This window comes from Rhincodon typus, chromosome 28 (genome assembly GCF_021869965.1).
Source record: "Rhincodon typus isolate 14 chromosome 28, sRhiTyp1.1, whole genome shotgun sequence".
NCBI classification, from domain to species: domain Eukaryota; kingdom Metazoa; phylum Chordata; class Chondrichthyes; order Orectolobiformes; family Rhincodontidae; genus Rhincodon; species Rhincodon typus.
Window position 1 is genome coordinate 29,244,848 of NC_063359.1, and position 14,000 is coordinate 29,258,847.

The window sequence follows — 14,000 nt, forward strand, 5'->3', positions numbered from 1 at the left end:
CTACCCCCTCCACTTCTGGGAATGTCTGGCATAATTTAAAATGCTAGATCAGAGTACTTTTTTTATCTTGAATTGATATTGTGAGCCAGCCTAAGCACAGAACTTTCAAAATCCATTAGTGCAAATTTACACTCCTCACATCTGAACGTCATTCCTGCTCTGCACGAGACTGCTTGTTTACTGTCAATTGGTGCCGAGTGTGGTTTCATTGTCAAGCTATGCCTACTTGAAACTGAGCTAGGTTTCGCAAATTTAACTGATACAAGATCAGCAGGAAAAAAAGGCGTTTATCCCAACTAACTTCAAACACGAGTAAAAGATGACATGCTAACTCATTGTAGAAATCAATTCACCATTTAACGATCTTTCTAACAATACTCCATACTGAAAGCCAAACATATTTTTATACAGTCATACAATATTAATAAAAGCTAATTAAACAGGGAACATTAACAAAGACAATGAACATGGTTTTCCTTTGGTTGAACTTCTGATCATACCATTAATTCATTGGGTACAACTACAGCATGCAAATTGTCCCCATTACTTCTGCTTTATGTAAATGGATAATTCACACATAGCATTGTTACAGCCTTTAGCACCATTAATCTCAATCTTGATCTATGATTATGTCTATTTTTGTGCTCTTTGGGGATTATCTTTCATATATGACTGGGTCCTCAAACATGTACTATGCTGTGCTCACTCCATATAGCGAGAAACACCAAGAGACAAATGAGCAACAATGTTAAGACGCAACAAATGGAACTTGCCTTGTGTATTGTGAATCAATCTTTACATAATTCTTTCAAAATACCTTTGCATTACTTGCTGGGTTCAGTTAGCTCAGTTGGCTGGATAGCTGGTCTATGATTACATACTAACACCAACATTGTGGGTTCAATTCCCATACCGGCTGAGAATATCATGAAGGACTTTCCTTATCAATCTCTCCCATCAATGGGGGTGTGGTACCCTCATGTTAAGCCACAATCAGTAGTCTCATTCTAATGAGAGAACAAGGCTATGGTGACTTCACTTTTCTATTACTTACCATCTCAGGGGCAGGCGTTTTATATATTCGGGTCCTTTATTGCACACTGAGCAGACAAATAAATAAAATCTGAAAACAGGAGAACAGAAAATGCAGTCGTTTTAATAAGATACATTGCACCTTAGGCCTATCCATGAAGTTTTCACAACATACAAAACAAAAAAACGATCCGGAACAAAACAATGCTGCCAGACCTGCTGAGCTTTTCCAGCAACTTCTGTCTTTGTTCCTGATTTACAGCCTCCGCAGTTCTTTTGATTTTCAAATAAATGATCTGAACAGGTTGGCCTTGGTGCACCCTATTTATGAAGTTGCCGATAAATCAAATCTTAGCACACGTGGAACTGTAGGAATCCTGATGTGCTTATTTAACTATGAAGGTGGTTTTGCAGCAGGCAATCGTACAGTACTCTATGGCTGATTTCTTAACTATGTCGTCAAGGAAATTAAGTTAATTTGACTGAAGAATTTCTGAAGAAGGGTCCAGACCCGAAACATCAGCTTTCCTGCTCCTCTGATGCTGCCTGGCCTGCTGTGTTCATCCAGCTCTACAACTTGTTATCTCAGACTCCAGCATCAGCAGTTCCTACTATCTCTAAATTAATTTGACTGCTCCTTTTCAAAGTTGAACTTAAGCACAGGATGAAGCCCATCAAGATGTGTAAGAAAATATGCAGGGGGTAGGAAGATTAGCTGTCATCTATTGAAGTCATGTTTCTCACAGAAGATATTTGAAAGACAAAAGTAAAATACCATGGGTGCTGGATATCTGAAACAAACACAGAGAATGCTGGAGAAACTCAGCAGCCTAGAAGCATCTGTGGAGAGAGAAACAGAATTAACATTTCGGGTCTCGTATGACGTCTTCAGAAGCGCAAGGTGTTGGAAAATGAATTAATTATATTCTTCTGACAGAGGTGGAGGAGGAGCAAGGATGCAAATAGTGTAGAGGCTCAGTGCAAAAGACGAAGAACTGTTTACTAGTGGTGGAACAGAAAAAGAAGTGTAAAACTGGTGTAAATTAAGGTGTGAAGAGGACAATATACAATCACAACACAGGATCCAAAACATGCCTTATCTAGCCTACAAGCTATTAACAAAATTCACTGCACCACGGAATAAGGTGATCTTTCACAGACTGCCAATGGCCAGGACAATTAGAAAGTTGACATATTTTACAGACGATCACAAAAGGAACTAATACTGGACAGCAACAAAATCTTGGCAATGCTGTGTGATGAGGCAGCCACTATACACAAAAGGTAAAGAACCGTGATTGGATAGGTTATTTTAGATCTGGTGCCAAGTGGATGCAGACACATTGCTGGTTTAGCCTCTGTACCCCAGACGTCTCAGCATCAGGGTATGTTCTAGGTAAACTGCTAGTCAAAGAATTTTGTTCCAGCCATAGTTGGTGTCTCACAAAACGGGTGTGATGGTACCCTCTTATTAAATATGTCTGAAATAAACATTTGCTCATTCATTTATAAAGAAAGTAGTGTAGTGTTATAAAGCAGAAGCCGACCCCTCACTCTGATAACTAAAACCAGAGATGCTCGCCTCGCCCTATAATCTATTAAAAGAAGTATGAGAAGTGGTATAACCTGCCTCTCGCTCCCAATCTGTTATAAAGGAGTTGTTAAATGAAATAAACTTCTGACACTCACTCTACAACCAACAAGTAACTATTTATCTAACTCTTAACAGTGAACAAATTAACTGAACTATTAGCAAACCAAACAATTCCCCTCTAACTACCAACTATTCCTGAATAAAACAAAATTCTAATGGCATGCTGTTTCAATAAATACAAGTCCCACTTATATAAAACGAAATTTAAAAAAAATAGAAGTTCGTCTCTCGAAATTGCAGCCAGGTTACGTCTTCTGGTATGTTCCGTGTCTTCTCCATTGAATTTAGAAGAAGATCATAGATCTTCTGTTAGGAACACTAACTAAGAGTGCCATGATACCTTTATTTAGATGATACTTTCTCTAAGAGCTGATCTCTTAGCGGATGGCAGTTCGCTCTCGCCGATTTTGCAACTGTCCCCGTCTTTTATACCCTTGGTAACATATCAATTTCTTACAATAGGATTGGTCCTATGTTGTCAAAACCATTAGATACTAAAAACCAATGACATTTAAATCTAAGTGCCTGGTTTAAATTAATTGGCTAAATCAAAACTTGATGTCTTGATAACAAAACAAAACTGTGGCTTGGCCTGCTAACCATCCAACCTTTTGATATAAATGTTACAATTCAGGTGCTCCATGTACCTGCAAACCCACAAACTGCCCACACGGACATTGTTTTTTAAATCTCCAAGCCTAGAGAAAGCACATCATCTTTTAAAAGGACCACACACTGCTTTCCCCCCTATCATTTTATAAACATCAATATTTTACAAACACCAAATTCCTGCTTTCAATCCACAAGTACTCTACCCGACTTCGCAACAGTAGCAACAAGGAAAGAAAAAAACATGCCAGTTTTGTGACCTTGAAGTAAATGTGGATGTGCCAATCTCAAGAGTGTACTGTCAGCAGAATGCATTTCATTTCATGGTGTGGCAGTGAGTCAAAGTATAACACTCAACAAATACTTTCTCCCAACCCAATTGTGAGATTTATCATGTATCACTGTATTAGGAAGTTAAATGAATGTGAACCAACCTGTCTCCAAACATCATGGCCTCATTCAGACACTGGGTGCAGGCTTCATGGAACCACTGCTTACATCTGCAGCACTGGAGCATCTTCAGGTACCACCTGGTGTTAACAGATAAGAGGAATCACATTTACCTCAGTGCGAAGTATCAACACACTTACACTATAACAAGGCAACACATTTTAACCTTTCCTAGCTGATACCACACATCGTCAGTTATAAGCAATTTCTGACAACAAGTAAACTGCTGAAGATGAGGTAATAAAAACTCTGAAGTTTCAAAGCAGGTTTTCATGTAGAAACATCACATTTACCATTTTCCTGGCATTGATTTCAGAAAAATTAATGAACTACATACCCCCAGTCTCTTGTGAAAACTGTCCTTGGATGTATTTCCATGGTTCTGGCATTGCTCCAGTACCTCATCCAAATGGTTACACTTTGCAAATAAATCAAAGTGTAGCAGACCATGAACAGCATCACGGCTAAGCCAATCCCATCATTATCAAACATCATCACACTCTAGATCTTTCCAGCAGCAAGCATGAATCCCTAGTTAACTCACTGTAACCCCTTTAACGCAAGGCTAAGTGCTGCTCCTCAGTGTGTTTGCCCACTTGCTCCGAGTTCACCAGACTACTATAACAAAAGATTGACGTGGAAATATGATTCACTAGACCTTAGCACAAATAAAGAATTGTTAAAATGTCACAACACTATATGATATAGGACAAAACTGGTCTGTCCGTTTCTCATTATAGAGAAGCGGAGTGCTAGAAACAAGGTGAAACTACATTTAATGCTCCTTCCTATCCAATCATTTTTGTTATTGTGTGTAAAGGTTCAGTTTTGGAGCAATAGGTAGTGATCAATGCAAGCTTCTGCTTGGTGAGCTCTAATCAGTTAATCAGTTAAGGAGGGTTGTGTGAAGGTAACGTATTAATTGATGTCATTAACATTTATGACTTATGAATGTAAACATTCAGAGCTACAACATGTCTGTCACTGATTCATCCAACATGGAGGAAAAAAGTAAAGAAGTGGACATGCAGGCAATAGAAGAAGCTAATCTGATGGTTCAGTTCATTGATGGCTATCACATGACATTCTCAGATGAATGCAGGATCAATACCTCTGACATGGCCCAAACAGCAGACACAGAAAGTGAGAGAACGAATGTGAGAGAGAGAGAGAGGGCAAGAGTGAGAGAGAGGGCAAGAGTGAGAGAGAAGGCAAGAACGAGAAAAAGTGAGAGAGAGGGTGAGAAAGAGACAGAGAAATCGAGGGCGAGAGTGAGAAAGAAATTGGGGGGGAAAGAGAGAGAGGATGGGGTTGATGAGGATGATGATTTGCAGAACTGAAATAAATAGTATAAGGAATCAAGGACTGACTTTCGAAGTGATCATGAGCTAACAGCACCACAGACCTTGCCATACTCCCACAGCAATGATTAACAATTTGATTTAAAAATAAATCAAACTGTACTTGGGCATTGTATAAATTTCTTAAAAGCCAATCCGTTCTCCCTTCCCCTTCCCTCGAACAAACTTTTCATTTTCCTTCAGTAGTCATGCTCTTTATAGCCTATGCTGGATAGTACTTGCCATGGAAATTCTTGTCAGGAAAGAAACATATTCTTTAGGCCTAACTATGCAAGGGCAGCGGAATAAGAAATATTCAAATTGTTTTTCTTATAGGTGGCAGGTAATATAATGGAATTCATTTAGCAGTGAATTGTAGCTCTTTTATAGTCAAACTTGGCTAATTCACAACTTTTCAGTTTAATAAGAATTCTTGAAATGTAATAAATGGGTTCTACCAAAAGGAACAGGGGAGGGTCAGAAGATCTAAAGAGAAGTCTCCCTGTTCCAGTCACACTGGATGTCCCCAAGCAACCATTCAAAGAACAGGAACGAGCACCAAAGGTGGTGGAAGAAAAAAGTTTGGAATGTGTGAAACTAAAAAAAAAAATCTATAGTGTAAATCTTACTCTCCAGGTCCCCCACAGTAGCAGTAACACTGCTGTAGGTTGGTTCTGTGCAGAGAATCCCAGTTAAGTTCATCCATGTTGTACGGCAAAACTCGTTTGACACTCTGCAAAGCTTTAGCAAGCGGTCCCTTTTTCAAAGCACCTCCTTTCTGTTATGAGGAGACAAAAACACAAATCCAGTGTTATCACACAGGCATCATAGTACCTCAGTACTCACTACAATTCCATTAGAAGCTGTGTACAACAATAGTGCTCAATATGAGGACAGTGTACATCATTGTTCCCTTGCTGTCTAATGACCAAGCCAACCCAAACAGACTACTGTCTTTCTTCATTGTCTTTTATTCCCGCATTGATCAGTAGGTATCTAACTTAAACTCAGGTTTTTCCTCAATCTCGGGTTCTTGGTACAAGCAAGCTATCTGCCATCACTCATTTTCATCTCTGCACTATGTGGGTGAATACAGGTTATAGGTGAATCAGCTTTGCTGGGAACCAGTTTCCAGCATTTATATTTTACTTTGGAATTTAGATTTACTCAATTCTTTTAACAATTCATCATTTGCACCAAATTCGGTGCTTTATCAATTGTTTTGGTTTCTTTCGCAAGTAGTACATCAGTTAACTTGAGTTTCACATTTGTTCCTGATTTATGAATATCATATTTGCTATCAGTTAGCAGCAAATTACAACTGACTGGATGGAAAACTAACCAAAAAATGAAACAATTTAATAAAAGGCATGGACAAACAGGAATAGCAATTAGCCGCTATTTGAACTCAGGATGTAAGTGGCACAGTGGTACAGTGGTTAGCACTCCTGCCTTACAGTGACAGGGACTGGAGTTCAATTCTAGCCTTGGGCAACTGTCTGTGTGGAGTTTGCACATTCTCCACAAGTTAGCATGGGTTTCTGCTGGGTGCTCCAATTTCCTCCCGCAGTGCGGATTAAGAACAAAGAACAATACAGCATAGGAACAGGCCCTTCAGCCCTCCAAGCATGCATCGACACATATTTCCCTTCCAGGCTAAACTGCTGTGTAGTGTCCAGGGATGTGCGGGCTAGATGGATTAGCCATGGGAAATGTGAGGTTCAGAGATGGGGGTGGTGCTAGGCCTGGGTGGGATTCACTTCAGCGGGTCGGTGCAGACATGATGGGCTGAATGGCCTCTTTCTGTACTATAGAGATTCTATGTATCTAACCTCAAATTCCCTCAGATCTCAGGTAATACCTATTCAAAACAGCTATATTTTGTGACATAAAAGGGAAATACAGCAGAATAATTTATATACATTACACAGTACATGATTGCCTTTGGATGAGAATCATACAATTTGTAGTGCACAATTTCACTGGAGAAGTGTTACTCACTGAAAAAACAACTGAACATCACAGCAAAGTTGTTTCATCACATCTTGCACTGTACAGCCTGGCATAATACTGGGTGTGGTGGCAAGTGCTGTGTTTCAGGGTTGAATATTCAGATTTTGTCCCGGTCATTTTTAATACCAACAATAGCATTTACACTAAGAACCATCAATAATCAGGCAGAGAAAAGAGCATTTTCACGGTTTTTCAGGGTTCAAAGAAATAGGAAGTTGTCTCATCCAACATCCTTCCTCATTCCAAATGAGAGCGGAAAAGAAAGTAATTCACTTCACTTGATTTTTGTGGGATCTTGTTGTGCAATAACTGGCTGCTCTGTTAACGTCAAAACCAATGGTGACTATGACATGCAATAGTAATTCATCAGCTCTGAAATGTCTCGGAACATCCTGAGGATGCAATAAGGCATAATTTAGGTTCCTCATTGAGGGAGTTATGATAAGCATATCAAGAACAGTGTCACATTGTCTTTGTAAGGTTGATATACCCTTCACACGTGCACTGAAGATCACAGAAAATCACCAGCAACTGGGATTATAAAGGTCCGTAACTCTTGGCCAACAATGTATTATTTACTTCTTTGTGATCTACCATTTAATTCCTTTTATCCAAACCACTCTTTTTGAATTTTATAAATACACACCAGTAGTTTTAAGCTCTTTCCTGAATCCTAAATATTAACCAGATTATCACAAATACTCTTCCTTCAGCACTACTTTTCACTTGCTAGACAACCTGAACAAGCTTATAAGCATGCACTTATAGTTTTAATAGCACACAGACAGTTTTTCCCCAAGATGTCAAACCCACTAGTTACTTAACCAAGAATTGCTCTTACCCTGACAGCCAATGCAAATATACACTGCCGACAAAACCAAGGTGAAGTGGATACATTTGTTGTGCTATCTACTTTTGGATTGTGGCATTGCTGATGGTAACCTAAAGAGAAACAAAGATTTACTATTCCAGTTGAACTTAAATTACATTAGACAGCAAGTGACAAATAACCTGCAATACGGTACCATATGTGAAAGTGTAATTGCAACAAGTAAACCAGATTCATAAGATATTAGGAGACAAATAGGAACATTTTGTGCTCATTAAAATGAGGTGTTTTTTGTTGGGAATTAAGTATCTTTCTATTTCAGGGATCCAGGGTCAAAATTGTGCTAAAGGCATAGACAACATATTCTTATCGGACCATATGTTATTAGAGAGAGACAGAGAGATGATTGGTGGTGGTTTAATCTGAGGGTCACCACACCTCAAGCAAAGTTACAGGTTGAGAAGGGGAATCCTTCATGGTATCCTTAGTCAGCACAGGAATTGAACCCATACTGTTGGTGTTACACCACATTGCAAATTAGCCATTAAGCTAACTGAGCTAAATCAACCCCACTCACTAGTCAAAGGGATATAATTAGCTGTGAGATGCAGTTCATTTGTACAAGATATTTCATCCTCTGAGGAACATCCCTTTCTGTATCAGTGTAAGTTGTTATTGTATACCATAGTGTCATATTACCTCATGCTGAATAGCGCTGAATTAGAAGCAGTTCTGAGCTGCAGACCTACGTAGGAGTTGTTTGAAGTGCCCAAATTCATTTCACATATGACCCTGAAATCAGCTTTCTATTTTACTAGTTTCCAATGTGGATTCATTGTTTGGAAATAAGGCATTAACCTCCTTTAATCTAATCAGTTCCTTCTCCCCTTAGAGTATAGTTACTTTATTCGAGCATTTATTTCTGAATATACTAGTGCAGAAACACTTAAAATATATGAACATACTTAACAGTGGAAAATAATATCCTTTTCTAAACAAAGTTAGCAAGAACTGCAGGTGCTGGAGTCAGAGATAACACAATATGGAGCTGGAAGAACAGCTGGGACCCAAAACATCAACTTTCCTGCTCCTCTGATGCTGCCTGGCCTGCTGTGTTCTTCCAGCTTCATACTTTATCTCCTTTTCTAAATAGACTTTTTTTTAAAATCAAAATGAATTATTTTCAGCAGACAAGATTGGTATGTCATCTCCACATAAAATTGGAACATTTGACATAAAAGTCAAGAGTTTTCGATAAACTGACTTCATTAGTTAAAATATTCTCTCATGTACAAGATAACAAGATTGTCCATAGAGTGCCAAGTACAGTGATCGTCAGTTATTGACAAGACTAGGGAAGCTGGGATTGTTCATCCTGTTTATATCCCTCTATTCCCTGCCTGTTCATGTGGCTGTCTAACTACCTCTTAAATTTCACTGTCCTATCTGCTTCTATCTTCTCCTCTGGAAGTATGTTCCAGGCACCTACCACCCTCTGTGCCTCGTACATCTCCTTTAAACTTTCCCTCTCTCACCTTAAACCTACGCCCCCTAGTATTTGACATTTCCAATCTGGGAAAGAGAGCCCAACTATCCACCCTATCTACACCCCTTATAATATTATATACTTCTATCAGATCACCCTCAGCTTCCTATGCTCTTGTGGAAACAATCCAAGTTTGTTCAACCTCTCTTTATATCTCATATACTCCAGTAATGGTAACATACTGGTAAAGCCTTTTTTACACATTCTCGATCCTTCCTATAGTGTGGCGACCAGAACAGTGCAAAGTACTCCACATGTGGTGTGACCAAAGTCTTATAAGTTGCAACATGACTTACCAACTTTTATACCCAATGCCCTGAGTGATGATGGCAAGCATGCTCTATATCTTCTTTATCACCTTATCCACTTGTGTTGCCACTTTCAGGAAGCTATGGACTTATGCCCCAGGATCCCTCTGTATATCAATGCTCCTAAAGGTCTGGCCATTTACTGTATACTTTCCTCTTACATTTGACCTCCCCAAAATGCGTCACCTCACACTTATCCAGATTAAACTCCATCTACCATTTCTCCACCCAACTTTCCATCTGATCTATATCCTGCTGCGTCTTTGACATCCTTCCTCACTACCCACAATTCCATCAATTTTCATGTCATCTGCAAACTTACTAATCAGACTACCAACATTTTCATTCAAATCATTTATATGTATTACAAACAACAGAGGTCCCAGCACTGATCCTTGCGGAACACCACTGATCACAGATCTCCAGTCAGAAAAACAACCCTCCACAACTACCTACTTTCTTCTACAACCAAGCCAATTTGTATCCAACTTGCCAACTCATCATGGATCCCATGCAACTTAATCTTCTGGACCAGCCTACCATGATGGACCATGTCAAATGCTTTAGTAGAATCCACCTAGAAAACATCTTTCTCTTCTCTTCCCTCCCACAGCAGCAATAGGGACCCCTGGTCCTCACTTACCATCCCTCCAGCATCCACATCCAAAGGATTCTTAGCCACCATTTCCACCACCTCCTTTGGGCTGCCACTACCAGACAAATATTCCCCTCCCCTCCCTCATCAGCTTTCCACAGGGACAGCTTGGTCCACTCCCAACATCTCCCAGCAACCCCACAGCATCTTCCCATTCAATCACTGAAGATGCAAAACTTGTCTGTTTACTTCCTCCTTCCTCACTATACAAGGCTCCAGGCACAACTCCTAGGTGAAGCAGAAATTCACCTGCATTTCACTCAATTCAATCCACTGTATTTACTGTTCACAATGTGGTCTCCTCTATGTTGAAGAAATGAAGCGCAGATTGGGTGATGGCTTTGCTGAACATCTATGTTCAGTCTGCAAAAATGACCCTGAGCTTCCTGATACCTGCAACACACTTCCCTGCTCCCTTGCCAACATCTCTGTCTCAGGTTTACAGCAGTGCTCCAGAGAAGCTGGAAGAACAGCACCTCATTTTCCACTTGGGGGACCCTGCAGTCTTCAGGATTCAACAACAAATCAATAATTTTAGGACCTCAGCATCTTCTCCCATGTCCTTACCCCAACCCCCATACACCAGACCTTGTCATCACATGGGTTGCTACCACACACAACCTGTTGTCAACTAATAATAGTCCCTATTAGCAGCTATTGATTCTCCCAGCTGTCCCTTACCCATTCCTTTGTTCTCTCACTCTCATCTCTACCTATCATTTATTCCTTGCCTGCTCTCCCCACCTCATCTTCAGCATATATACCATACTTTTCCTCACTAAAATCAGTTATGAAGAAAGGTCACTGGATCTGAAACGTTAACTCTGCTTCAGGTGCTGCTAGAACTGCCGTGTTTTTCCAGCAATTTCTGTTTTTGTATAACATCTCCCATCATCCAAGGTTCCCAAATCTTGCCATCCTTCCCTTATATCCTCACAGGAACATGCTGATCCTGAACTCTGGTCAACTGACGTTTAGAAGGCATCTTTAGGAATCCCTTACGATTTACTTTCAAACTTCCAATCCAATTTTTCCAGTTCCTGCCTAATACAATTGTAATTAGCCTTCCTCCAGTTTAGCACTTCCACCTGAGGTCGAGTCTTATACTTACCCATAACTATCTTAAAACTTACGGAATTATGATCACTGATCCCAAAATGCTACCCCACTGAAACTTTGATCACCTGGCCATGTCTAATATGCCTCCTTCCCTAGTTGGTTTATCTACACAATGTTTCAAGAATCCCTCTTGGATGCACTTAACAAATCTGAATCCAAATATCATCTCGACATAAAACATTTGCTCTTTTATCACCACAGATTCTGCCTAACCTGATGAGTATTTGGGGCATTTCCTGATTTTATTACATCAAAGAAATAGTTTCAGTTCAGTTCTAATGGGAGGAATGAATTAAAGAATTGTGTTATTTCCTCTGCCAAGGTAGCGCATGGCATGAAGTGATGTGCACTTGTAAGTGTTCACATGTCATGCCACTTTTTCAGCCCGTATTTCTTATTCTGAAGACCCCACTAATCCCTGAAACTGTCCGAGGAGTACTGGATGAGACAAGAAACTCATCCTGTGGAAAGCAGGTTGCCATTGTGACAATGCTTCTAATCAACTTTCCAGCATATCTCTAGCTGGGCTTGGGCATTTTCAAAGGAGATTATTAACAGTGCCTCTTACCTAGCCCACACTTGCCACAAATCAAAATTTCATTAGGTGCTGCAGATGCTTTCTCCGAGCAGATGTTACACCTCGGCTCTTCTCCAGGAACACCAGCTGTTTAAAACAAAATGACCTTTAAATGCTAATTTTTGTTTTTACAAAGAATCAAGCATTAGAAGAAAGAGAAGGACAAATAAGAATGAAATAATGTCGATAAATAAATTCGCAGAATAAGGGAGGGTAAAAATTTAACTAGATATCTGCCCTGATTGCAATACATCAAGGTACAGCTTGACTTTGTGTGATTGTATAAAATGTGCATTTGGTGAATGCTATACATCTTTCATGAGGTTTATCTCAATTAAAGTCAACAGGGAGAAGAGAAAGAACAGAAAGTAAAATGAGCCACTGATTCATTAACTTCAACCCAGCTGTCAGCATCTGCCCCACTGACAGCTGTTGGTCAGCACTTGTGTCAATTTCAGGAGAGGAGCTGGATCAGCTCAGCTGTGATATGTCCCCTTATTCAGGTAGCTCATTGACACTCACCTTCGAAGTCACTTGAAGCAAACTGTATTCTAGCAAAATTCACTGTCTTCAGGAAAGTAGGAAACTGTCAGAAGAAGCTTTGTTTGCAGGCTTCAATGTCACTAATTACAGCTGAAATAAAAGTGAAGGGCACTTGGAACTGAATATAACTATTATTCCATTTGATGAGGTAAATACCGTTAAAGCCTGTTTCCGTGTGAATTTGAGTCAGTGCGAGAGGGAGCAGGAGTACACTAGATATCTACCATGTGGATAAGATGAACATCACAGCTAGGGGTGAGACAATGCAGTGGCACTTTCTACTGTTCATATCTCTGAGCCACGAGACACAAGGTTAAGTCCACCTGCTCCAGACGTGTGTCATAACACTCTGGAACAGGTTGATTAGAAAATATCTACCTGATATTTAAAAATAAATCACCAAGAACCTCCCATCAGGTAGAGAACTCAAGAAAGAATATAAATTAAGGAAGGGGAAGAACGTCAAAGGGTCCCCATTTCTGACTGTAATCAATGGACAATGTGGGGCTAGTAACATAAGAAGCATAATGCAACAACCTTGCCACTATTGGCATTGGTGAGACCATTTTTGGAATACTGCGTTCAACTCTGGTCTCCCTGCTATAGGAAGGATGTGGTGAAACTTGAAAGGGCTCAGAAAAGATTTACAATTTGTTGCCAGGGATGGAAGGTTTGAGCTATGGGGAGAGACTGAATAGGCTGGGGCTATTTTCCTTGGAGCGTCAGAGGCTTGGGGCATGACGATATAGAAGTTTATAAAACATGAGGGGCATGGATAGGGTGAATAGTCAATATTTTTTACCCAGGCTAGGGAAATCCAAAACTAGAGGGCAGAGGTTTAAGACGAGAGAGGAAAGATTTAGAAGAGACCTAAGGGACAACATTTTCACACAGAGGGTGATGTGTGTATGGAATGAGCTGCCAGAGGAAGTGGTGGAGGCAGGTACAATTACAACATTTAAAAGGCATCGGGATGGGTATATGAATAGAAAGGGTTTAGAGGGACATGAGCCAAATGCTGACAAATGGGACAGGATTAATTTAGGATATCTGGTCAGCATGGGCGAGTTGGACCAAAGGGTCTGTTTCTGTGCTATATATCTATGACTCTACACTCTGGGCTTACTCTTAAAGAATGGCTTCTGACACCTGTACTACCATACCTTAAGGTGGGGAAACTGTGAAATAATCAAAGAAAATATGATCCAGTTCCTCCTTACATTTCTCATTTTATTTTCAATAAAAGTGGTAGAAACAATACTAACATTAGTGAGAGAGAGTCAGAATATTAACCTTTTTAAACACTGGAATGGTTGTATAAATGA

At 39.9% G+C, this 14,000-nt stretch overlaps 1 protein-coding gene across 1 annotated transcript in view; it reads right to left on the reverse strand.

The window, feature by feature from the left end:
- The window catches only part of phf19 (PHD finger protein 19), a 45,267-nt gene that overhangs the window by 23,531 nt on the left and 7,736 nt on the right, over positions 1-14,000 (reverse strand). Inside the window, exons 4-8 of the mRNA XM_048613732.1 lie at positions 12,124-12,219; positions 7,940-8,040; positions 5,715-5,863; positions 3,730-3,825; positions 1,055-1,123 (exon numbers count right to left, since the gene is read on the reverse strand). Of these exons, the coding sequence (XP_048469689.1) occupies positions 1,055-1,123; positions 3,730-3,825; positions 5,715-5,863; positions 7,940-8,040; positions 12,124-12,219 (511 nt within the window). The remainder of the gene's footprint in view (positions 1-1,054; positions 1,124-3,729; positions 3,826-5,714; positions 5,864-7,939; positions 8,041-12,123; positions 12,220-14,000) is intronic.